At 44.0% G+C, this 27743-nt stretch overlaps 1 protein-coding gene across 4 annotated transcripts in view; it reads left to right on the top strand.

Moving 5' to 3' along the window:
• LOC137521585 (germ cell-specific gene 1-like protein) overlaps window positions 1-21421 on the top strand; it is a 72020-nt gene extending 50599 nt beyond the window's left edge. For all 4 annotated transcript variants that reach the window (XM_068241026.1, XM_068241024.1, XM_068241025.1 and 1 more), the window contains exons 2-6: window positions 1595-2363; window positions 6050-6097; window positions 12652-12804; window positions 15590-15701; window positions 21047-21421. In XM_068241026.1, coding sequence (XP_068097127.1) covers window positions 2039-2363; window positions 6050-6097; window positions 12652-12804; window positions 15590-15701; window positions 21047-21377 — 969 coding nt within the window. In that variant the 5' untranslated portion in view covers window positions 1595-2038 and the 3' untranslated portion in view covers window positions 21378-21421. The remainder of the gene's footprint in view (window positions 1-1594; window positions 2364-6049; window positions 6098-12651; window positions 12805-15589; window positions 15702-21046) is intronic.
• The last annotated feature ends 6322 nt before the right edge of the window (window positions 21422-27743 follow it).

The raw sequence follows: 27743 nt of genomic DNA, 5'->3' as shown, positions 1-27743 counted from the left end.
GCATAATGGACAGGATGCAATCAGAAGAATATACAGTACATGTGCATGCATGATTATACATTTGCAATGTTTGTAAAGTTTTTTTGTCCAATTTTTCCATGAATACTAAAAAAGTATCGATTGGACTGGATGGAAGATCTCGGGGCAGGAGAAGTGGTAGATCGATGGCCCATAGCTTTGCACTGCATTGGACAGTACAATGTTGCAGTTCGATAAATTTTCAATAGATTTTTATTCTGGCATCTATTGAAAATTGATATGCAGTGCGTGGTAGGAATTGATCCCTTCCTGAATCGATTCCTTTCAGAGAGGGATTTATCATTTTGCCACATCTACAGTATAAGGAATATACAAGTGCCAGATTTAGATTTTTAGCATATATATTTAGCAGCGCTTCCTCATTTGCGCTTTATGTGCTTGTCCTCCACCAAAAGTCTATCAATCACCCGTATGGAGTGGGACTCACCTATTAGCTATGCTACGATCACAGTAGCTAGCAAGCCTGTGGGGTATTGGATAGGCTCCTCTCGCTTCCTCTGGCACTCCTCCACACTCCTAGATAATGTTCCTCAGCCTCTTGGATATGTCCAATTCCAATTTTGAAATCATAAAAACTTTATTAAAAACATACACTCACATGGTACAGCAGGCAAATCTGGCTTTTGGAAAGTTTTTACTGGTGGACCATGTGAGTGTATATTTTTAATAAAGTTTTTGGACTGAATAGCTAATAGGCGAGTCCCACTCCTTATGGGTGATTGATAGCCTTTTGGCTGAGGACAAGCACATAAACTGAGGAAGCGCTGCTGAATATACTGTATATCTTATACAGAGGTCACTCAATCTTCTACAAAAGCGCATCCTTGGGAGGACTTTTTGTCTCCTGATATTAGAACATATAATTGTATCTTCCTTGTAGAACCAAGCAGAATTTTTATATATTGTTTATATTTGTATATTTTTGCTGCACTGAGTTGTTAACCCCTGGAAGGGGTGACCCCTACTATCATAGAGGGGCCCAGGGGCTTTGGGGGCCCCTCCTCCTCCTTCTCCCAAACCGCAATTGCAGCCAATTAGCAAATAAAGCTCCCTGTTCGCTCACAAAAACCGTGTGCAGGAAAATGTTTCATTTTTTCCTGCTTCCAGACACTGCTTCACAGCAGAACACTGTCTCTGTTGCCATTCGCCGGCCCCCAGTCACATGACCCACATGGGGTTTGGTGTCCAAGGGAGCCCCATGCTATCATTTTTGCAGGGTGGGGCCCATTAAGTCTAGTTACGCCCCTGAGGGGGATAGTTGTGTTAAAACTGACAAAATAGAGGTTTTTCTGCTAAGTTATTTTTGGTGCAAGCACTGTGTTAAATATTAGTGAATCCGCTTAGATTTTGTCCATAATTATCATACAATCAAAAAAGGGTCACAGTTCCAACTCTAGAAAAAAAATAAACTGTACTTCAAATTGTTAAAGAATGTTCGAGAATATGTGCTGTGCTTTTACAAAAAAAAAAAAAACCCAGATGGTGCTTGAAGCTATTTTGAATTTAACCTAAATCCTGCCATTAACACTTGGTTGTGTCTGTTAATCTGTTTCAGATACATTACACTGGAGGTGAGACCAGTAAGACTGAAGACATCTGGGACGACCATCATTTGTAACCATAGAACAGCTGCACATGTGGGGCATAGAATGCTGAACATCTTTGCCTGAAACATTTTATTTTTTACATTGGGATGAATTCTGTTCTTTATTTAGCCTACTTTTTCAAGGCAAATTTGCATCCACTTTTCTTCAATCAGGATTACTGTAACGCTGCAAAATACTTATTAAACCATCAATTTAACAGATTATAACTAGGAAAAAAAGACACAAAAGTAGTGCCACAATCAATGTCAGTATAATGTTGCATAGTTATCTAACTAAAGAATAAAATGCATTCAATAAAATAAAAGAAGAAGACAACCCAAATAAAGCCTACAACTGATTATGTATAATGGTCACAACCGGTTTCGACGTAAAGTGAAACTTTTGCCATCAGTATGGAACTGAGCAGAAGAAACAGATCATTACTGTCTGTGATCCTGAATCTGCTGGCTCTCAGCTTCTCTGTGGCAGCTTTCTTTACCAGTTACTGGTGCGAAGGAACACACAAAGTGGTGAAACCCCCTTGCCTATCAGCAGTAAAGAGCAAGAACTGTCAAGTGCTAACACTAAACAGCACCACCACAAACAGCGAAGTAACTGATGCCAATGGAACTTTGAGCCAGAATGTTGTTCACTATAACTGGGAGACTGGAGATGATAAGTTTGCCTTCAAATACTTTCACACTGGATTCTGGTTCTCCTGTGAGAAACACCAAGGGGGTAAGAAGAGAGCTTACACATATTGTAAATTCCATAGACAAAGCTTAGCAGTGATAAGTGGAAATGCCGATATTGTTTTCGCATTCATTTTCCCAAAAATAATGTTGAATTAAATTTTGATTTATTTTTTTTACGTGAATTTTCAACTTAGTGCAGCAAAAATATGCAATACACAATTTTGTGCTTTTTGTACATTTTCTTTAACCACTTCAGCCGTCAGTTGTTGTTCACCTTATGCACCCGAGCAATTTTCACCTACCATTCATTCACCAATAACTTTATCACTGCTTATCACAAAGAATTGATCTATATCTTGTTTTTTCCCCCACCAAATAGGCTTTCTTTGGGTGGTACATTTTGCTAAGAATAATTTTTTTCTAAATGCATTTTAATGGGAATATTAAGAACAAAATGGTAAAAAAATCATTATTTCTCAGTTTTCGGCCATTATAGCTCTAAAATAATACATGCTACCATAATTAAAACCCACGTATTTTATTTGCCCATTTGTCCCGGTTATTACATCATTTAAATTTTGTCCCTATCACGATGTATGGCACCAATATTTTATTTGGAAATAAAGGTGCATTTTTACAGTTTTGTGTCCATCCATCACTATTTACAAGCTTATAATTTAAAAAATAATAGTAAAATTCCCTCTTCACATTCATATTAAAAAAAGTTCAGACCCTTAGGTAACTATTTATGTTTTTTTTTATTGTAATTTTTTTTTAATTAAAAAAAATATTTGGGTATTTTTTGGAGTGTGGGGGTAAACAGTTAATTTTTTTATGTAATAAATTCTATTTATTTAAAAATAAAAAGGTTGATAGATGTAGTTTTACTATTTGGCCACAAGAGTCACATTTTTTTTTGTCCTGTAAGCGAGCTCTCTCGAACTGTGTTCACATTCATTGATCTCTGGGCTAACAAGCGGTGACACGGGAGCGTGCGGGCCGGGCACGCATGTGAACACGCGCAGGAGCGGGCAGCAGTGTGCAGCAGCCTCCTAGCAGCCTTTTGGATGTACCAGCAACGTCCAAAAGGCAAAAGTGGTTAAGAAAAAAATACAGTTTTTCCCACTTCCGCGAAAATTTGCCATATTGTGAAAATACAATGTACTGTATTTTCGCAAATATTTTCTCGATATCAAAAATTGCATTTTTGTTAGCAACACTGAGTCTTAGTTATCTTGAAAGAGTTAAATGCTGCAAGTCATTAATTGAAACTGTTATGGCTTTTTGTTTTACAAGTGGTCCTGTTTCTTGTTTTTTTAATTATTAACACCAGTAATGCAAGGTTCCAATGACTTAGGGTACATACACATATCCAATGTTGATTTTACCACTTCCATGTAGTATGGAAGCTTACCTGCACAATCTGTTCATAGTATTTAAAATCTGTTGGCACTCATATTACATGTAGGTGGTAAAATTGGCGAGTGATTAGCCAATCAAAATAACATGCATGTATGCACCCTTAAAGAGGACCCGAGGTGGGTTTAAAAAATCCTATTAGGACCCAGAGGCAAGTGTTGTATACAATGAGCAGCCTCTATGTCCGGCTAGCGACAATATGCGTGTCACTAGCCTGGGGATTTTTTTTATTAGGGACAGCAGAGCCAGGGGGGGGGGGAGCCTGGAGACAGTCTGTAAGGACACAGAGGCTGCTCAATGTATACAGCACTTGCCTCTGGGTCCTAACAAAATTTTACAAACCCACCTTGGGTTCTCTTTAAGCCTAGTACACATCTTCAATTTCGACTGGCCGATCGCTGACCAATTTTACCTCTTTCATGTAGTATGATGGTTTATATACACACTCTTTTCATAGTATTCAATATTTGTTGACCCTCATACTACATGGAGGTGGTCAGTAATTGGCCAATCATAATTGGAAGTGTATACCAGGCTTTACACCTGATTATATAGCCACAGCTTCTTTTACTGTTGCATTGTATGAAGTCATCAGCAGTGCCTTACTATGTGGTGTCCTTCTGGTGCATACAGTTTTTTGCCAGGAAAGGGGACAGCAGAGGCAAAGGCAACCATTTATTGCCAGCAGCAGTGAGTACATATTGAACAAGAGCCTGCTTATTTGGGCACCGGGTAATGCCAACAGTAACAATATTTTTTAACATGCCCATTACCAATGTTGTACCATCAGGTTTGCAACAGTTGTTGCAAGTTTTTCTGCACTCTCCCCGGCCCAAAGTAAATCTCTTCCTAACATCCTAAGACTAAGTATCAAAGCTTACACCCCCCCCCCCCCCCATACCCTATTCCTTAACACAAATCCCCCTAAAACTATACCAACTCTTAACCCTAAAGGTGGACATCTATCACCTTAACGGCTGATCGGCCATGCGATTCGATAATTATTATTGAGTCACATGAAAATCGGTGCTGCCAAGTGCATGCCTGATCGTCAATGCGACTAGTTTTGTGCTGATCATGTAGATTGGGCATGCTGCAAGATGTTGGGCCGTCGTGGTCGATCTGGTGCACATCGGTAACGGCAAGCGATAACAGGACGATCGTCGAATGCGACAAAAACAGTGGCACTGTTCCCCCTAATGTTCAATGTGCCCTCCCAGTGCCCAGTGCAATATACGTCCTCCATCCATACACGTACTCCACGTGGTTGCCAGTGTACACGTGGGTGTGTGTTGTTACACACGCGCATACGTTACTCTGGCAACCATGTGGGGCGTGTGTATGGACGGAGGTTGAAGCCTGGAGCCAGTGGCGGAAACAGACAGGTAACATATAGGGCACTGGGCACTGAGAGGGCACATTGAACATTAGGGGGGACAGGGATCGACCTTTGTAGGGGCAGTCAACAGATCTCTCTCTAACCAAATTCGATTAGAGAGAGATTTACTCTTGGTCGAATCTGCCCTTCATCACTAGATGTATGGCTACCTTAAGTATAAAATATAATCTCCCCTGATGATCTTCATTGATTGCATACACCTGGTGCCACATATAAACAATAGCTGGCACTCAGCTATACAATAGCTAAACAACAGTAGCCAAAAAAGTCAGTAAAAAAGTCAGGCCTGCAATACATTAGCTGAGTGCCAGCACCCAAAGTAAGCACCTTATGCTGCATAGCCATAATTGTACGGCCAAGTTTCAATCTTTTTCTGTATTTTGCACTTTTTGTAATTGCACTTTGTGTTGCACTAGTTTCCTCTTTCCAGCTACATTTCCCTTCCTGCAGGAGTAATTAGTTGGACAGAGCAGGAACAATTGTTGCTTGTTTCCTACACTTACTCAAATTGCCTCGATAGCAGAAAGATTTGACGCTTGAGAATTAAGATATATTCCACACAATATGCATTAAAAAAAGATGGATGGATGGTTAAAAACACCACCTTTGACACAGAAGACCAGCGTTCGAATCTTGGCTGGAACTACCACCTATTTAGTAAGGAGTCATTGGGTAAGACTTCATAATGCTCTATGGTGGTGATTTGCTTATTATTCTAATCTTGCATGCTTTCGATTGCAAGGAGATCAAAAGAAATAACCCTTTGACAAGTGTTCTGATATGATCCAGGAAAGGTTTCAAACTTTTACTATCTATTTTTTTTTTTAAATATCCAGTCGTCTCTATTCTTAGTAAATGAACCAATGTGTGTTTATGCTTTTTTTTGTATTTACTCTTAGTTTTCTTTTCAGAAGAAGCATGTCGCAGCTTCATTGAATTATCGCCAGAGTCTGAAAAAGGTACTTTATACTCCGGAAAAAAATTGAGTGAGCATGCACTGCGGTTACATAGCAATTACTAATAAAAACATGTAATGGGACTCAAAAGCTGCAACGACCTGTAGACCTTTGTTGTGTCCTCAACAATCCAGATTTATTCCAGACTGGACACAAAAATGAAGGGCATAACTACAGAGGGAAAGGCCCTGCAACCACAGAGGTACTGAGCAGGGGTGGTCCCCCTACCACTTACTTCCCCCTTCAACACAGAGGTCCATCAAATGCTCTTGTGGCCACATTTGTTATGGGGTGGGGTTGGGCTCCTAGGCACAGGGGGGCAACCAAGGGGAGACAGTGAAAGAAGTGTAAATGTTAGTGAGGGCACCATGATTTGAGGGCAGAGCTGGCACTTCCATAGAGGCAAAGGGGGCAATTGCCCTAGGGCCCCAGAGCCTGTACCCCCCCCCCCTCCCTTCCCCAGTGTCTCCCCCTCCTCTCCAGCTATGGAGACCCTATACATGCCTGCAGGGAACAAGGAAGAGATGAAGTCCAGAGCATAGAGCACGGTGCAGACTCCTGTGTCCTGCCTGCATTATGTAAGACTCTGCTGTGTGTACACTCTGCGTTTGTAAGATTAAGGAAGAGGGGAATAATGGGGACACCAACAATGCTTTTGGGGACATATGACGGACACCTAATGATATTGTGACTGGGGGGGGAAGATCAAGCCTGGCATCCAGCCTGGGGCCCCTGGGTGATGAATTTGCTGCAAGGGGTGGGGAGATGCTAGTGAGGCCCCCAGATACTTTTCCCCCCGGGCCCCATTGTAGCTAGAACCGGCCCTGTTTCTAGGAAACCCATGGTGAGTAAAGCGTTTCTTTGCATGAAATGTGTATTTATGTTCTGCTTGAAAGAGTGCCTTTTGGGAGTAAAAGGATTGATTGGTGCACACTAGAAATATGTACAAGCATGCAATAACCATTGAACAAAATGGCCAAAAACGACTGTTTAAGTCAGCGATTGTTAAGTGTGTATAGCGAGTGCCGATCGATCCTGCTCCGGCATCGTGCATCATTAAGGATCTTTCCTGATCCTTTATGACCTCCAATACTCAAGCATGACCGATCACAATGCTATTTTAACCCTTTTCCCCCAACCAATTGAAGCCACTCCGTTGTCCAACAATCATCATCACTCTGCACCCCTCCATAGCAACAGAAGACGTCACTAGCCTCAAGGCCAGGTATTTGTCTGTACAGCATCATTCCCTCAACTGTTACATGAGGAATCGTTTCCCAATCCCCAATGGGCGACAATTCTCACATGTGTGTATTTAAAGCGGATCCGAGATGAAAAACTAACTATAACAAGTAACTTGTCAATATATCTTATCTAAAGTTTAGATAGTTAGACAGCAAATCTAGCTGCAAACAGCTTTAATAGAATAAGATGAAGAGAAATCGAGAGCCCAATATGGTGTAGTATGTCAAAATTGATTGGATAAATGAAACAGTGAGATGGTAATACTCACAAACACGGGTTACCACCTAGGTAACCACTCATTAGGCAGGTGAGGAGATTAGACCTGTGCTCACTCAGGATTAAGAAGTCGCTCTCTGTAGATAGGAAGAAAGGGGGTAGATCACCCCTCCACCTGGGGTGGACTCAAATATATTGGTAGGTGAACAGAGGCGCCAGAAGGATAAAAGTACATAAAATGTTTAAAAAATTGCTGGGAGGAAGTGCTCTGCTTGCTATAACTGAATTGCTGTTGTTTATCCCCTGCTTATTGCCTGAAGAAGTGAGCTGTGCCCGCGAAACGCGTTGCATCTTTGGGGTATTTTCAATAAATGTATATAGCTATATATTTACAGTCCTTGGTGTCTGCTTTAACGGAGGCGAGTCCACCACTTCCTCCCAGCAATTTTAAAAAAATGTTATGTACTTTTATCCTTCTGGCGCCTCTGTTCACCTACCAATTAATAGAATAAGAATAATTCTGTGAGAAAACGCGGAAAAGCCGCCGCGTGTAATAGCAGCAAGGTGGCTGATTCCGCGTCCAACGCGGCGGTCTGCACGCGGAAGCGTGCATCTAGTGACATGGCAGAACGTGGAAAAGCCACCGCATGTATTGATAGCGAGGTGGCTGGTTCCGCGTCTAGCGCGGCGGTTTGCACGCAGCAGCATGCAGCTGGGGTGGCTGAGCCTGTTAGTTCACATAGGTTTAGGAATACACGCGCGCGCGCTGAAAGGCAGAACTTTTATGATGGCCAAGGGGGGATCAGCTGACCAGGCCGGTCAGCTGACCTCAGAGCTGGTAACCATTGGTTGATCACTTTAGGGCGGCGCCAGAGAGCACTGCTCTATATATGGTTACTGCTGGCCACTCTCAAATTGTCTGCCGTTGCGATCACTACGTGGAAGCACTCAGACCTTAGTCAGATCCAACAGTGTGTTTGAACCAGGAGGACCTGGGAATTCACACTGAGCCAGATTAGTTGTGTTATTATTCTGTTATACATCAGACTAGTTCCAGGGTGTAGAGACCACGGACCTCAAACCCAAGACTAGGGAACTTGTGTTATCATTCTGTTATACATCAGACTAGTTCCAGGGTGTAGAGACCACGGACCTCACACCCAAGACTAGGGAACTTGTGTTATCATTCTGTTATACATCAGACTAGTTCCAGGGTGTAGAGACCACGGACCTCACACCCAAGACTAGGGAACTTGTGTTATCATTCTGTTATACATCAGACTAGTTTCAGGGTGTAGAGACCACGGACCTCACACCCAAGACTAGGCATTGTTTGATATTTGTTATGACTTGTTGCTTTCCTGACTATCCCTCTGCTTTCTGATTCGGTACCACGCATATCTGATATTCCGTTGCCAAACCCTGCCTGCCCTGGATACCGAATCAGCCTTCTGCCTTTGTACTTTGTCTGTCTGTGTGTTGCCGACCTGGCTTGCCCGACCTCGAGAGCTATCTCTCTCCACTAAAGAGATAGTCTCCAGATCAGTCAGTGACATCCACCTCCAGGTGTCACTCACTCTCTGGTCTTTCCTACCTTCAGCCTGATTCCACCCCTTGAAGAGCCTCAGGCTGCTGGAAGGTTTCTGTACTCTCTATAGCAGTACTTCCTGTACTGCCTAGGGCCACCTGCTCTTCAGGTGGGTTACTCAAAGTCACACTGTTACACCAAACACTCACTATATATATTTAGAGGTGTCCAGAGGTTAGCACTATATCTGTATTATTGGTGATTCTGCACATCATCCATAATCAGGTATAGATCTGTATTCTTGGTGATACTGCAGATCACCAATAATCAGATTCTCTCTGCGAGCTGACACCGATCGTTACAATTTCTTCCTGTGATACAATGACAGCAGCCATGTTGTTTGTAAACATTACACAGAGGCAGGCTTATCTGCATCTTGAGCAAAAAAACCTAATCCCCCCTCCTCCTTCCTCCTCCCCTCTGCCTCTGAAATCTCTGGCTAGTAATACCTCCCCCTCCTCCTGCCCAGACTGAGCTCCCATGAGCCCTTGCTACTGTCTGAAAGTGCCTTGGCTCTCTGAAAACCTGTGGGAGTGGCTTATTTAGTTTATAGGGAATTAGATCATTCAAACAAAAACAAAAAAGTATTTGGCTTGAGGAATGCCCTATAAACAATAGGAAAGGAACACAATTATGCAATGAGTAAAAGTTCATCTCGGATCCACTTTAACAAGTCATAAGCCTCCGCATCCCTTTTCTGGCAATTGTCTCTGTATGCTTTGGGTGACCTTTGTGTGCACCTGAAATGTCACATGGGACAGCAGGCTCGACAATTCTGGAATATCCAATGAATAAATAGGACAGCTCTAATAAGACATCTTTATGTGTTTGAGAAGATGTTTTATCACCCTTACAGAGCAATGTCAATATTTCTAATGAGTGAAGGAGATACCTAGGCAGCTATAAGAACAGGTAGTCCACTTACTCCTGCCAAAAGCCTAGCTAATTAACACAAATTATGTAGATGTAAACTATTTAAGTGTCTGGCCGAAGATGTATATAGTCCTTTAACCACCTCTGGTTTGTGCATAATTACATTTATGCCATGTTTATGGGTGCTTAATCCTGACACAGCATAGATTTAACTTGCCGCAATATCGCGCACAGGCCGCCACTACTTTAGCTGCCATTAGACAGCTGAGTAGTATATACCGCCTCGGAGCAGGGGCCAAGAAGACCTGTCTCACAAAGAGCATGCAGAACAGACCAAATGCTTTCCTTTAGGCATGTTTACAAAGTCTGTCACACACATGAAGTGCGGCAAATACCCCACATATGAAATACGGCATTAGTCCCACATATGAAATCCGGGAATCACATTAAAAAAGAAATGCCACAATCACCCTAACAATGCAGCAATTAGCCCACATAGAAAATGTAGCTCAGCTTACTGCTTAGTGTGTAGGGAGATGACATAGCCAGATTAAGGAACCCATGTGGCAGCCAGCTTCACCACCAAGGTCCACAAGACATGATAAATGTCGCCCCCGGTGTGATCGTCGGCCTCAGCCATCCTGCCTTCCTCTGGTTAAGCCTCTCACTCTGGGCCTGATCCAATTCATTTCTCCCCTAGGTTATATTTCACATTCTATCAATAAAATGTATTTTATCCACCAGCAAGCAAGAAAATATTAAAAATAATTTTGACAGTACCTTTTCACCTAAAGTACTTTTTGGTACTTTTTCAATTGAGAGCTGAAAAATTAAACAGCAGATGAAAAATGATCTTTTAGGAGAAAACATGAATTGGATCAGGCCCTCTTTCTACTGTCCTGGCTGCCCATCCCTGTCCATTCACTGTGTGTGGCTGCCTCAGGCTCCCCCACCCTCAGATGTCCCAAGCTGGGGTGGTGTGCAGAATGGTCTTGCACATGTGCAACACACATGCACAATCAGACTTGAGAGAGGGGCACCACCTGGGCCAATACAGGACAGCTACAACTAACTACTCACCCTCCTGAGTCCTGCTGTAAGTGCCTCTGTCATCTCCTGCCAGTGCTGGTGGGCGAATACCTCATCTGTCGGCCATGCCCTCCAGACTCCTCCAAAATGCCTCCTACTGCTTTCTGTGCTCCATATCCAGCTGGAAGGCAAGTAGTACCACACCAACAACGCCTCCTCTTCTTTCACCACACTGATGCTGCTCTTCCCTCATGACTTGACTCCTCCTTTTCCTCTGGCTCTCGAAAAGCCTCACTCTCCTGGGCTGTACGACCCTTTATGCTTCCAATGTTCCCCCCTATATCATTCTGCCCTGAATCACTTAATTCAGGACAGGTTGCTTCATGGTAGGGCTAGCCCTGTACAGAGAAGGTGGTGCAAATCTGGAGCTTGTTAGTAAGTAGGTCAAATATCCTTATCAAATTAGGGGAGTTACAGCAGCTCTTGCTGAGCATTGCCCAGTTTATACATCCAGTAAAAAGCCGGTGATATAACCAAAAAGAAAAGGATGGTAGGTCAATCATTTTGGAAGAGGTGAATTTTCAGGTGATTAAATACAGGAAGTTTAATGATATATAGGCGCACAGGTGGTTGTTAACTGATGTTAATACTCATTATTTTGTAAAGAATACCTCCAGTCTAAAAGACAGAGCCTGTCATGCCAGCCCAAACCCAGCTCGGCAGCCACCAATAAGGCCATGGCTACCAAGCTAGGGGCGGGCCACTGCATTGCAGATGAGGGTGGCCAGAGCCTAAGCAGAAGTTTGAAAAAAAACACTTGAGCACTCACCTGAATGAATGAATGAATGAATGAATTATGGCCGATCAGGTAAGTAATTAAAGTAAACCTGAGATGTAGAACTAGAAAAAAATTATACATACCTGGGTTTCCTCCAGCCCCCTTCAGTCCAATCGGTCCCTTGCCGTCCTTCTCCACCTAGATGGTCCGGTAGATGCCCCGTTATTTTTGGCAGTTAGTACTACTGTGCAGGCGCAGAAAACTCCTAGCCGGGGAGCGTGACTAGCCCCGACTGGCGAAGATAACAGGGCATCTACCGGATGATCTAGGAGGTGGATGAGGACAGAGAGAGACACCGATAGGCCTGAAAGGGGCTGGAGGAAGCCCCAGGTATGAATAATTTTTTTCTAGTTCTACAGTGCACGTACGTTTTAACACTGAGACCCCCCCCCCCCCCCGCCCACTCCTGCATAATGAAGACAGAGCTTGGCATAGCAGGCTCCTGCTTTTGGACTGGAGTTATTCTTTAAAAACAGATCCCTTGCTTGTCACTTTTGAAACCTCTCACTCATTCCAGACGTGTGACCAGCTCAATAGGCACAGCTCATGTTTAGCCCCTGAGGCTGTTTATTATAAGTGTTGCAGTCATTTACCAGACCTCTGCAGAACCCTTGTGTGCTGTATATTCAGAGCGCTATAATCTGTCGTCTTTTTTACTGTTCTTCTGAGAAATGCTGCGGCTTGCTTGAGTGCCCTAAAATGTGTGCAATAAACGGTAATGTGCGCAGTAAACAAATGATTACCCATAAATCTATCTTTTTGCTGTAGGTGTCTTATGGCTGTCGGTGATCTCGGAGTTTCTATACATTATCCTTCTCAGCCTAGGCTTTCTGCTCATGTGCTTAGAGCTCTTCACATCAAGTAATTTCATAGATGGCCTTAAGATCAATGCATTTGCTGCTATCATCACAGTGCTGTCAGGTAAGCTGTCGCGCACATCAGGCAGGTTGCATGCTATGTGAACACGTCACATTCTGGTCATTTTTGTATCACCTCTGTATGACAGTTCTGTTTCTTTAAAGTGGGATTATACCCCCTCAAACTAAAATTTCAGTAACTACTCTAAGTTACATGAAAGAACAGTGAAAGGGGCACTGAGCAGTATTTTTTTTTTTTTAAATGGACTTAGCAGGGGCTTCCTCCTGCCCCCCGTAGTCCTTCTGCTCCTCCTTAGTCCGGCAGGTGGCTCCGGTAATCTGCGACTTCATGTGAAGTCGTTCGTGCGTGCGTGTCGACATAAGCGGTCGGCATAAGCGTCCTGTGCATGCTCGGTTCTCTAAAGACTGAACCGCACATGCACAGGACGCTTATGGAGACCAGCCTGATGATGCGACAGGCACGCTGCGGGGGTGTGCATGCGTGACTTCACTCAAACTCGCCGATTACCAGAGCTGCCTGCGGGACCAAGAAAAAGAAGAAGAGGATGCTGGGAGACACTATGAGTTCTGGAGGAAGCCTTAGGTGAGTCCAAATGTTTTATTTTTTTTACTGCTCAGGGTCCCTTGAAAAACATTCTCAGGTATTACCTGTGTGAAAAATTGTTTATTTTCACTGCAGAGAGCAGTAGAAGCTTGCTTATTTTTTGTCATCGGCAAACGCAAGAATCTCCCTGTGCCTGTGTCTTCACTTTGTAGGAGCAGGGTGAGCCTTTTTTTTGGCTTTACCCTGCGCCCAAATTTCCTGACACTTTAATTACATGTGCATATTGGGGAGGGGGACATGACTACTTTCCTTTCTCCCTCTCTTAAGACCCTCTACTGTGCTCCCCAGAACAAGCAGCCGCAGAGTAAGTGTAGCAGTGGTATGAGATAGAGCATCTCACCCTCTCCAATGACATGTCTCCTGTCCATCCTGTGCAGCAGCTGCCTGCTTTCTGCTTCCTGGTCCTCCTGCACATTGCATGCAATCACATAAGACAGGAAGAGAGCGCACAGCTGTTGCAGAGGATGTACATGGCATTACAGTAACTGAGACTCTACAGTTAAAGGAAAGAAGACCTTGAATTTGTTCTTTTATTCAAAGCACCAACATATAGCGTACAGATAGAAAACAATGAGATAAGAAGACAGTGGGTATGACCCAATATATGCAGATGCAATGTTTTAAAGCATATAGCTCCTTTATCAAGCAAGGCTATATGTGTCAGACCACATATTGCCTTGCTTGATAAAGGAGCTATACGCTTTGAAACTTTGCATCTGTATGCTATATGTTGGTGCTTTGAATAAAATAAAATAAATTCAAGACGACTGTGCCGGTCTTCTTTTCTTTAACTGTTGGTGATCCTGGGTGCTGCTGGATCGACCGAGGCACATCGCAAGGATAACATGTGCTGTGTTCCGTGTCTTTACACAGTAGCTGAGAGTCTACCTCATGCACAACCGCTGCACTTATTCTGCCAAGTGCCAATACTGGGGGAGCAGGAGAGGGGTCTTAAGAAAGGGAGGGAGGAAAGAAGTTAGGGGGCTGTCTACATTTGGGGGGAGAGAGGGCTGGTGGATGTACACACCTTATGGGGGGCACAAATACTTCCATATGGGGAGGACGGAGGAGGGATGCAAAGACTATGTATTACTGCTAGGGCAAGGGCTGCCTGTAACTGCTAGCTGGAGGTGGAGTGGTCGAGGCCAATATCAATTACTGCTATCTGGAGTGGGAGGGGGAAAGGCTACCTAATACTACTAATTGCAGGTGGAGGGGGGCTACCTAATACCGAACACTAGGAAACCAAAGGAGGAGGTTTCGGTGCAGCCGGCGCCACCATAGACCGTAATAGGAATTACGGCTATAGTGGTGCACACTGAGTCACTTCGGCGACGTCAGTACCTTTTAAAATACTGTAATTCGCCTGCCAGCAATAGCTGGAAGCCGAATTACGTATTTCCCTATCATCCACGTCGACCTGGAGGGAGAATAGTAATAAACATCGCCGGGAGTTGTGCAGGAGCAGGGTTAGCCATATACCGACTATATCCTGCGCCCAAGTCTCCCCGGCGGCTTTTTCATAGGTACGCACCTAATACTGCTGAAGGTAGGGATGGGAGGAACAAAGGCTTCCTAATACTGCTGTCTGGGAGGTGACATTGACATTCATGTCAAAATAAGAGGGGTTAGACAGAGATGGGGTCAAACAAAATGAGGCGATACACAAGGTAATAGCTTTGCCTCCTTTGGAAACTTTATTTGTTGCTCTCTGTCAAGTGCTTCCTACAATGCCTATTGAGGTTCTTAGCAGGACTTACTTCAGCAATCTGCAAATAATTGTTCAGCATTCAAAAAAATTCAAAAGAATTTAAAAAAATTAAATAAATAAATAAAATAAAAAAGCATAAAGAAATGGCATGCAGTACCGCCAGGGGTCAAACGTCCAGTAAGACCAAAAAGGTTGGCACCAGCAGTTGTATTAAAGCTCAATTACATTTATTACATCCAAAAAGCAAAAAGAGACTAGAGCAGCGAAAGACCGCTGTTTCAGACTTTCGTCCTTCCTCAAGCTGCATATAGATATAGTGACTATATGCAGCTTGAGGAAGGACGAAAGTCCGAAACAGCGATCTATCTCTAGTCTGTTTCTGTTTGCTTTTTGGATGTAATAAACATAATTGAGCTTTAACACAACTGCTGGTGCCAACCTTTTTGGTTTTAAATAACTGTTCAGCATTCATTATTGCGAATAATAACAATAAATTACATTTTTATTCTTCAGGTCTCCTTGGCATGGTTGCCCATATGATGTACATGACCGTGTTCCAGGTAACTGTAAATCTTGGGCCCAAAGACTGGAGACCTCAGACGTGGTATTATGGCTGGTCATTTGGGTAAGCAATTAGCAATTATTGGATTAATTGTGAAAAATGCAGTATTCTCTTACACATAGTACACCCATTTGATCCATGTTGCCTTACAAGGATTGGGACATTGCAGGGGTGACACTGTAAAGACATGTCGTTAAACTACGGGCTAGCAATGTGTTCTTTTGCCATTCTGCGGGGCTGCAGAGGGCCGACGAAGCGTTGTGTGAATGACATCATGCGGCGATCGGGGGTGAGTGAGAAGACCAATGCTCTCTGCCAGAGATTGGCCAAATCGATCTGCTAGGCTGATAGCTGGATGAGGCTCGGGTGGCATCAGGAGCCGCTGTACTCATGCTAGATTCTTGGCAGAGACGGTTGTTATCGGCCACCTTGTTCGAGTTTCATTTAGCGTGTGTACGAGGCTTTATGTAAAGCTGGCTAGTCTAAAGGTGGCCATACACTTATAGATTTGCAGTAGATTCGACCATCAGATAGATTTCTGTCAGACGCCTGTCAAGTAGAATCTGATAGGAATCTATCTGATATGTGCCACACACTAGCAACAGATTTCCAATAAATCTTTTGGAAAGAGCTCTAAATGCATTATTGGACCATTAGATCCAATGCAATTCTATGGGCCATCGATCTGCTGCCAGCAGCAGATTGACCTAGATTTTCCATCCAGTCAGATAGATCAAATCGATCGAAATTAAACAAAATCGGCCACAAATCGATTGATCGGCTGATTTGATAGAATCGATTTCTGATCGATCAATCGATGGCTGTAATCGACCAGTGTATGGGCCCCTTAAGGTTGCTCATAAATTACTCGATCTTGTGGGCCGATTAATCTTCCGATTCAATGAGAGAGGGGTCTATCTAATGGTTTATCTGGTAGCAGATGGAACAATGTACGGCCACCAATTTGGGTCTGTTTGCCTAGTAGATACCTGTAGTTTCCTCTGCTTAACCCTACCAAATTGGATAAGATGAAGCAGGAGTAAATATTTATTCATTAAGGGCCTATTTCCACTAGCCGTGAATCCCATCTGTTTTCTGCACCCAATTTGGGATGCGGAAAAAAGACACATGCTGCAGTTTTCAGCAGAATGCATCTGAATCGCCATAACCGTGCATGGCATGGCAAAGCAATATGGATGCGAATTCGCATTAGCGGTGCGGTTGCCGTGTCTGTGCAGCCAAAACTGTTAAGCCATATAAAAACACAGAGCTTTTGCTGGTTGTAATGGCCAATTGTGATTGTTTCATCTGAGAGTCCGCAGCCAGGCATTCGCTGTTCAGGCATACAGGGCCCCCTGACTGCTCCCAAGTCCCCGGGGCCCCAGCACAATGTATGGCTGCACTGTAATAACTCACCTGTGCTGGCGCGCTACCCCGTCCATGCTCCATCTTCATCCTTACAGCTTGCCCCCTTCTCCATGCGCTGCATGGAGAAGAGACAGGCAATGGAGATGAAGACAGAGCATGGATGAAGTAGCGTGCACCGGAAGAGGCGCCCTGGGGAGCAGTCATGGGAAGAAGGGGGCGGGGGGAGGGAAGATTGGGGGACCCAGGTTACCTTTGACCCTGTGCCACTTACACTGGTCCTGCACCTGCATGTATGTTTAACTTGGCTTGGGGTTATGCTACAGAAAGGAAAGGGGGCGGGGAAGCAGAAGGTCTACAGGAAAGAAGCAGTCTACCAAAAGTAATCTGCTAGGCCAAATGATTGTCACCCATATTACTTCACTTGTTTCATATCAATACTTACTTTTAGTGCACTAAACCTAAGGCAAAAGATACTGGAAGGGTTAATCATTTAAAATTCCACTTCACTCAGAAGCTAATTGATAAAGTAAACCTACAGGAAAGATTCCACTGTATACAGGATATCCAAGAGAATTTTCTCTGCTTTATTTAGTCAGCAATGAAATGTTATCAACTAGATTTAGTGGAGTGTAGCTATGCCTTCCAGTGACATTACACTAGTCTTTTACAGTGTACTGTTAAAGTGGCCATACATCAGGCGGCTTGGTGGCTGATCGACCATCTGATTCAGTTATTATAATCGAATTGGATGAAAAAATGTGAACATGCCCAATTGACGATGTAACCTATTTTAGGCTGAAATTGGTTACACGTGTCAATTGGTCATGCTGCAAGATGGAGGGCCGATGTGCTTAATCGGGTGCATGTTGGTAATGGCGTTTGACATCAGGATAAGTAACGAAGACGGTGGGGCCCCTGGCTCTGTCCCTCCTAATGTGAAATGTGCCCTGCCCGGTGCAGTATACTTTACATGTCTGTGTCCACCGCTGGCTCCGGGCTCAGTGTTGCCAACCTTTCACGTCATTTTTTACTGACAAATACCTAAAAATTTACTGACAAAATATTTTTTTTACTGACAAAACACCCTGCGCCGCGCTATGCACGACGCGCCGAAAAATGGGCGTGGCCACGCAACAGAGTGTGGGCGTGGTCATGGGTGGGGCCAAATATACATGATTTTAATATTGCTGTGAAAGGTCTGCCAGGGAAGTTTGAGCTCTGCCATAGTGTTTCCCCCCTTTCCCCAAAATACATGTAATCTTACAGCATTTCACCAAAAATCCACGTAATCTGGCAGAGGTTCTTCCAAAATACATTTAATCTGACAGCAGTGGTTCCCCAAAAATAGGTAGCCCCAGGTCTATAGGTGTCCCCAGAATAGGTGGCCAGGGGTATAGATGTCCCCAGAACAGGTAGCCAGGGGGAGAGATGTCCCCAGAACAGGTAGCCAGGGGTATATGTGCCCAGTATATGTAGGCAGGGGTACAGGGCCGGTTCTAGACTGGCACATATGAGGGGGCAGTCAAATGGGTAGGAGGCAACATGTTCGAGGAAATTTGCGGCGACTAAAGTGGGCATGGCAAGTAAATGCACATAATGAGAGACAGCGTTTCACCAGTAAATGCACATAAGAGACAGCCTTTCACCAGTAAATGCACGTAATGACAGACAGCTTTTCACCAGTAAATGCACATAAGAGACCGCCTTTCACCAGTAAATGCACGTAATGACAGACAGTTTTTCACTAGTGAATGCACGTAATGAGAGACAGCTTTTCACCAGTAAATGCACGTAATGAGAGACAGCTTTTCACCAGTAAATGCACGTAATGAGAGACAGCTTTTCACCAGTAAATGCACGTAATTAGAGCTAGCTTTTCCCCAGTAAATGAACATAAGAGACAGCTTTTCACCAGTAAATGCACATAATAAGACACAGCTTTGCACCAGTAAATGCACATAATAAGAGACAGCTTTGCACCAGTAAATGCACATAATAAGAGACAGCATTTCACCAGTAAATGCACATAATAAGAGACAGCTTTTCACCAGTAAATGCACATAATAAGAGACAGCTTTTCACCAGTAAATGCACATAAGAGACAGCTTTTCACCAGTAAATGCACATAATCGCAAACAGCCAGTGTCCTCAGTATATGTAGCCAGCAGATATACAGTGGAGGAAATAATTATTTGACCCCTCACTGATTTTGTAAGTTTGTCCAATGACAAAGAAATGAAAAGTTTTAGAACCGTATCATTTCAATGGTAGGTTTATTTTAACAGTGGCAGATAGCACATCAAAAGGAAAATCGAAAAAATAACCTTAAATAAAAGATAGCAACTGATTTGCATTTCATTGAGTGAAATAAGTTTTTGAACCCCTACCAACCATTAAGAGTTCTGGCTCCCACAGAGTGGTTAGACACTTCTACTAAATTAGTCACCCTCATTAAGGACACCTGTCTTAACTAGTCACCTGTATAAAAGACACCTGTCCACAGAATCAATCAATCAAGCAGACTCCAAACTCTCCAACATGGGAAAGACCAAAGAGCTGTCCAAGGATGTCAGAGACAAATTTGTATCAATGGACAAACTTACAAAATCAGTGAGGGGTCAAATAATTATTTCCTCCACTGTATGTGCCCAGTATATGTAGCCAGAGGTATATGTCCCCAGTATATGTAGGCAGGGTTATATGTGCCCAGTAGATGTAGCCAGAGGTATATATGTGCCCAGTAGATGTAGCCAGATGTATATGTGCCCAGTAGATGTAGTCAGATGTATATGTCCCCAGTAGATGTAGCCAGATGTATATGTCCCCAGTAGATGTAGTCAGATGTATATGTCCCCAGTAGATGTAGCCAGATGTATATGTGCCCAGTAGATGTAGCTAGGGTTATATGTGCCCAGTAGATGTAGCCAGGGTTATATGTGCCCAGTAGATGTAGCCAGATGTATATGTGCCCAGTAGACGAGTGACAGTGGCACTGTGGCAGGCGGCAGCGAGCGGAACTTACCTGCGTCTTCTCTCGTCGCCGGCGCGGGATGATCTGCCGCTACTCTGGTCTGGTCCAGACCAGAGCAGCAGAACTTCCGGCGCAGGAGCGAGACGGAAGGTAAGTCCCGCCCGCTGCCAAGCGCCACTGCCAGTCACTCGTCGGAGGGGGACAGTCAGCGAGGGAGGGAGAGCAGTAAGGTGAGAGAAGAGGGGGGAGATTGCCCCCCTTCTCCACCGCTGCCCACAGCTCTTCCTCCACTGCGCTGCTGTCCTGCAACAGAGCGGGCGGCCCTTTTACGGACGCTGCTGAATTCCTTACGGGATTCACGGGCAGCGTAATTTGTATACAAATTTACGGGCTGCCCGTAAATTTACGGGCGGTTGGCAACACTGTCCGGGCTACATCTTCGTACACGCGCCACCCGTGGTTGCTGGCATAACGTGGCCGCATGTGAGACGTCACACACGCGTCCACATATACACCAGCAACCACATAGGGCGCATGTATGCGGATGGACCCTGGACCAGCGGCGGTGGGGGACCGGTGGTAGATGTGGCGTCACAAGGCCAATTCACGCGAGGTTTAATGCTGAGAAGAAATATTAGCCTGTGGCGTATGGGCAGGCAACAGATCTCTCTCTGATCAGCCCTTACATTAATGTTTTAGAGCAAAGATGCAATTTTGAATTACCACTCCAGCCACTTCCTGCAAAATTGATGTTTTAAAACATTCTATTTTTGCACTCATTTTTTATCACACCTATGGACAGGTGTGAAGTGGATAAGAGGGCTGGGGGCAGTCATGGGAGTCGGGGAAGGGGGCAAGTCAGGATTTTGTTCACAGAAGCGTTATCATCTGACTGTAGAGAGTTGCTCAGGAAGTGATAAAACTCCGTGTAATGTGAGTACACTGCAGGTGTGTTTTATTATTTTCAGTATTAACCGAGGAATATTTTAATCCTAAAGTAATATCTTGATTTTTGAATGAGAGCTGAGTTTTTGCTTCTTTTCTTTCCTTTTCTTTCCTTTTTGAACAGTCTGGCCTGGTTGTCGTTCACTTTATGCATGTCGGCCTCGGTCCTCACATTAAACACCTACACCAAAACGATCCTGGAGTTTAAATACCGGCGAAGGATCTTTGAGAAGAACGTGCGGGAGTGCAACCCTTTCCTGGACTCTGAGATGGTGCGCTTTCTGTGGGAGAAGTACATCTTCTCTGTCAGTGGCACTCTGGAAGACCCGCTGAATTGGCACAAGGGATTTGGAAACCCCATCTTTCTGGATATCGGCAGCATCACAGATCTGCCGGGGGCTGTAAAAGGGGAGGAAAGAAACATTGAGGTGGAAGATGATGGTGAACCGTGCTAACACAGAGCTTGTATGCCTGGAAATCAAATAAACATATAATCAAATGTTACTTAGTGTTTTTCCACACATGCATAATGACATTTTCAATTATGACAAATTACAGAGTAGCGTGCTTTCAGCATTGCACTTCTTATATGTAAAGAACATTTGTGATTATGACAAATACAGGGAGTAGCATGTTTTTTTATATTTTCAACATTTCAGGTCTAACTTACAAACTTATCAATGTACCCACACTTAGTTATCTGGCTGGTCTACCTTTAAATAAAAACAAACAAAAAAACCCTGCAGCTGGGTACACATGTAAGGATTGGGACTCGATCCCTTGAGTGACAGTTCGGGATGAGTTCTGAACTGACTTCCAAAAATCTACAAAAACATTAACTGAAGCCTCTGCATGTGCTTGGGTGATCAGAGTTGGTTTGATCCCTTATGCTGGGAATGCACGGGTCGTTTTTTCTGCTCAATTCTCCACTCGATCGATTTTGCAACTCGATTCTCCACTCAATTCTCTTATCTTCCACTTATTTTTCTTATCTTTTTCCATTTAGGAATCGAGCGGCAAAACGATCGAACGGGAGATCGGACATGTCAGAAATTATCTATCTAACCATCTATCTGCTGCAAAAACGACCCGGGTATAGTGTATTCCCAGCATTATATAGACAGTGGGACTGGGAGATTATTTTGCAGCTCATTACTGCTGGTCATTGTTTTTATGGGTAATTTTAATCAGGATCCGTGTTTCACCGCATTCCAACATTTGTAAATTTTGTATGCCACTAAGAAATATGTTTTTTGCAAAAACATGCAGAGGCTTCAGTTTAATGCTTTTGTAGATTTTTTGTGCTCTGTGTTACTGAAGCAGCTCCTCTAGTGCAGCCAAATATCGTTGGCCACCCACTTTTCTATTGTTTTTTGCGTTCTGTACCAGCTTGTTGCTAGCCTGTAGCCTGGGGGGCTGCTGTACGTAAGCTTCTTATTCTTAGCTGAGGTGGCCCCCACTGCTATGATCCGTCGTACATAAGCACTCTCGCTTTGCAGTGCTGGGTCCCCGATTCTAATCCCAGTCAGGGCACTATCTGCACTGATGGAGTTTGTATATTCTCCCTGTGTCTGTGTTGGTTTCCTCCAGATACTCAAGTTTCCCCTACATCCCAAAAACATACAGATAAGCTAATAGGCTTCCCCCTAAATTGTCCCTAGACTATGATACATACACTACACGATACATACATATGACTATGATAGGAATTAGATTGTGAGACCCTCTGAGGGACAGTTAAAGTGAACCTGAGATGGTTCACTGGCCCCTATTTATACTTACCTGGGGCTTCCTCCAGCCAACCATGAGGGCTGTGGTCTCCCTCGCCATCCTGTTTGGCCCCTCCATTCTGCCGATATGACTCCTGATAATCCGGGCAGTCGCAGGCTTCTGTGTCATTGTGCTCCCATTGTAGTACTGTGCAGGTGCAGGTCACTCCCATGGACTGGATCATGGGGGGGAGGGGTTTGCGCACAGTCGAGCTGCGCATACACAGAAGCCCATGACTGGCGGCAACTGACCAGAATACTGGGAGTCGTAGCACCAGAACGGAGGGGCCGAAGAGGACAGCAAGGGAGGCCATGGTGCTCATGGGGCTGGAGGAAGCCCCGGGTAAGTAAACATAAGGGCCAGTGTACCATCTCAGGTACACTTTAAGTGAAGGGAATATTTACTCTGTACAGTGCTGTGGAATATGTCGGTGCTATATAAATACTAAATAAGAATAACAACTCCCTAGCTACTGCCACTATTCCGGAAAAAAAGGTTCTTACTCTGTTTGCCATGAGAGGGCGCATGGAGTGTGAAATATCATCTATTCCCATTACAGTGAAGAGAAACAACTGGCCTGAGAGCAGTCACAATCTCTTCCTGTACTCCCTGGGCCCTCTGCTGGCTGGAAAATTCAGATAGATTTTAATGCATGACGGAGGAAAAAGGTGCCCAGGCCCTGGCAGAGAGAAACACAGAGGATCCAGAGGAGGGGCGTGTGACTACACTTTATGCATTATGTTCAGCTATATGTAGATTTTATTACTTATCTTAATCCATATGAAGATATTCAAACAGTGCATGCACACCTCCTGAACCTGCCCATATTGGATGAAACCAGAGCAGCCAGGGCTGGGCATCTATGAGTTCCCAGTGGGAAGAAAAAATAGACATTCTAGAGAACAGTCATGAAACGGTACAATTTTCAGTGCTGTCTGCAAAGAGTAAATAAAAGAAAAGAGACCCTCCCTCACCTTCTTGCAGTGTCACATTACACTTTGCCGGATCCGGTAAATAAATGTACTTCCTCCGCCAACTGTCATGTTGCTAGTTCCTTACATTTCTCCCTGCACATTCTTGGTAGTCATGTGACTGGCTGTTATCTCTTGTAACCAGTGTGTAATGCCCCGCTCCCCCCCACCACCGTATTTTATCGGTATGCCCCACCAAACTATGTAAGAGGGGAATACTGGGCTGCTGGATAATATAATTGGGTGACATGTACGGCAGCACAAGTAATATTGTCTGTTTACAAATTGCAAGTTCCCAAAGTACAGTTTATCTGCTCTGAAAGCTGCCATTGCATTTTCTTGCATAGCTTCTGTAATTATATAATAAAATCTATCTAGTGATGATTTCTCAGCTGCACACATACTAGAAACAGAGAGAGGTCCGTTTTGGGCACATTGGTAATGTTTACTAAATGTATCTGACAGTGGGATGTAAAGAAAAGATAATGTTATCACCTCTTCGGATGTAGCCAGAAGCTGCTCACTGAAGCAAGGAGCTTTCCACTGAACAACAAAGTGCTGTCTAACGGAATGCTGCTCTGCTACAATTTTTTAGTGGTAGTAGATTTTATGCTGTAAATAATCTTTTAGAACAAAAAAGAAATGGTGAGTTTCATACCATAATTATCACTCCTGGCAATTCATTAATTCTGACAAATAGGTAGAAATACATTTTTTTTGTTTGTTTCATGTAAAGCTACCAGAGTGATAGCTATATGAAACAACACTAGAGGGCGCATGTGTCCCTCTAGTGCGATCGTTGCCGGCATCAATAGCAAACAGGGGAATGCGTATATAACGCGTTCCCCTGTTTTGCTTTTCCTGTCGCCATGGCGACAATCGGAATGACGTCAAGGACGTCAGCCGACTCCGATCCAGCCCATAGTGCTGCCTGGGAGTCATTGGTCCGGGCAGTGCAGGGCTCTGGCGGGGGGGGGGCCCTCTTCCGCCGCTACATGCGGACGATCGCCACAGAGCGGCGGCGATCAAGCTGTACGCGCGGCTAGCAAAGTGCTAGCTACGCGAACAGCACTTTAAATAAGGCGAATCGCCCCACCAGGAGCTGAGATATCCTCTGCGGCGGCTTACCCTGAGCTCAGCTCGGGGTTACCGCTAAGAGGGTTAAAGCGGACCCAAACCAAACATTTTTTTAATTCAAAATATTTAGTTGCACCACTTTAACACATACAAAGATAAATAAATACTCCTTCAAGCCTATGAGCATTTCAATGCATGCTTTTCACCCTTCTCTTTTCATAACTAGGGTTATACAGGGGGCAGCCATTAGCAATTCCTCCTTTGCCAGACACCTGCTACTCCACCAGTTTGCCGGATTCTGTCCCGGCAATATGAAAGGAAGGGAGGGGTTCCTCCAGTAAATGTAAAATATTTTATATTTGTCATCATGCAGCTGAAAAAAAGGCTGCTATTTATTTTTATAATTTAGAAAATAGATTTTATTTCTGAAATCTTGTATTTTTTAATTTGGGTCCACTTTAAAGAGACTCCGTAACAAAAATTGCATCCTGTTTTTTATCATCCTACAAGTTCCAAAAGCTATTCTAATGTGTTCTGGCTTACTGTAGCACTTTCTGCTATCACAGTCTCTGTAATAAATCACTGTATCTTTCCCCTGTCAGACTTGTCGGCCTGTGTCTGGAAGGCTGCCAAGTTCTTCAGTGTTGTGGTTCTGCTATGAACTCCCCCTTTCAGGCCCCTCTCTGCACACTGCCTGTGTGATAATTAGATTAGTGCAGCTTCTCTCTTCTCTCTTATCTTTTACAAGCTGGATAAATCGTCCTCTGAGCTGGCTGGGCTTTCACATACTGAGGAAATTCAGACAAGGGCAAAGCTGTTTGCAGGAAGAAAAGAGCAGCCTGAAACTTCAGTGCATGAGAGATGCAGGATGAGAGAAACACACAAATGGTCTCTTGAGATTCAAAAGGAAGGGTGTATACAGCCTGCTTGTGTATGGATGTATTTTCTATGTGTGGACATACTGTACATCAACCTACTTCCTGTTTTGGTGGCCATTTTGTTTGTTTATAAACAAACATTTTAAAACTGTTTTTAACCACTTTTAAAGCGGCGGGGAGCGGCGAAATTGTGACAGAGGGTAGTAGGAGATGTCCCCTAACGCACTGGTATGTTTACTTTTGTGCGATTTTAACAATACAGATTCTCTTTAAGCTGCTCATTTACTGATGGCACATTAGGGGCAGTACGTTTAATGTGAAGGAGTGGAGGAGGAGTACTGGGCTTCATTTTTATGAGGGCACATGTAGCTGCACACTTACTTGGGGCACAGGAAGCAAAAGGGTTGTTAAATTGTAAAAATAGGTTGAGAACATCCTTGTAAAAAAGGCTACAGGTTACGTAGTTATTTGGGTTGAAAAAAGACATCCATCCATCAAGTTCAACCAATAAGTTACTGCAGTAGAGTCTGTAGCAACTATTTCTCCCCTTTACAAAATATTGTGTGAATTTTTCCCATACCTGCTGCACAAGGTCCATAGAAAGTTTTAAATCTCCAGAACATATTTGCCTTTTGTCCATAGAAACTGGGAAACAAGTTTGGCTACTCCGAGCAGCTCTCCCAGCAGATGCTATACCATTTATTTCAATTTTGCTAAGCGATGCTGTAGTGGTATGAGCAGTCATTTCCAAACACTGAGAGAAGCAGGGGAACAGATAGGGCTGCCATAGAGTCACTTTACAAGGTTCAGTAAGCCCTGACAGCAGCATCTGGAAGAGCTGATCTGCCTCCCTCTCACGCTGTATCAAGCACTGATCACTCCGCAGGTGCACAGATGGTGGTCAGGCACCACTGCATACAAACCCTAACTGCACCTTAGCCCTGAGAACTCTACCATGCGGACAAGTCTGAATTCCTTGTATTAATCTGATATTGACAAATCACCACATTAGCAGCACACTGAGTCTAAATTATCGCAAATGAGGCAAAACATGTTAACACTGTGCTAAAATGTTGTTTGCTGTTTTTGTACCATCATAAATGAAGAAGGCTGCCACTGGGCTAAGTACATATGTTATGTGGGTTATTTCCAGTGGAAATGTTTAATTTTACAAAATGTCATAGACAAAGTGTACCTAATGGCAATCAGCAAAAATGTAGTTTAATTTCGCTAGTTCGGCCACCTAACACTCTCAAGAAGGACAATATGGCCCTTGGCCTAAAAAGTTTGGACACCCCTGACCTAGTCTAAGCGACACTGGGAGGGCGGGACTACATGAAGCAGGTGGTTTCAGCGCACGGTACTCAGCACCGAAACTAGGCACCGATAGAGCAGTAATGTTATACTGCGTGGGGCGTGTAAAAGTAATCCGGGGTTCCGGCGATCACCGGACTCTGAATTATTCCTCCCTCCATGTTATGACTTGGAGGGGGAATAGTATTTAACACTGCCAGGGATTTGAGCGGCAGCAGGATGAGCTGTCATTCGGCACACCCTGCACCCAGTTGTCTGGCAACGTACTAATAAGTACGCGGGACTGAGCAATTTATTGATCTAGGAAGTGGGTATCCTAAACAATCTGCAAGCTGGAGAGAGGGCTGGCAGGCACTCGGGCTAGGCTGTATTAGGCCAGTCAACAGTACGTGTAAATCACCCAGGCAAAACTATGGGATCAAGACAAAAGGCAAAGTTCCATGCAAAATGTCCAAGAGGCAGAAATAGTCTGGCACTATAGTTTAATATTAGCAAAATCCATACAAAAGTGCAGCAGTAAAATATGAAAACATTTGCATAAAAAAATGATCATGGCTCTGCAGATGATCAAATGCAGTTTAAACTGTGCATAGGTAGTGGTGCTATACTGGGTGGAGGGGAGGCAGCTAGTGGGTGCCAATCAGTGCACGGCCTTACGACTGTTTCGCAGGGCGGATGCCGAGCTTCATCTGAGGCCGGTGCACATCGGCCTCAGATGAAGCTCGTATTAAGAAGAGTCTTGGACTTGTTTATTGGCTACTGAAAAGGGGCAAATTCTTTAGCAGTTCAGCAGCTGGAACTAGTTTCACTG

Source organism: Hyperolius riggenbachi, chromosome 6, assembly GCF_040937935.1.
Source record: "Hyperolius riggenbachi isolate aHypRig1 chromosome 6, aHypRig1.pri, whole genome shotgun sequence".
Lineage (NCBI taxonomy): Eukaryota > Metazoa > Chordata > Amphibia > Anura > Hyperoliidae > Hyperolius > Hyperolius riggenbachi.
This window is presented reverse-complemented; position numbering and strand designations above follow the sequence as displayed.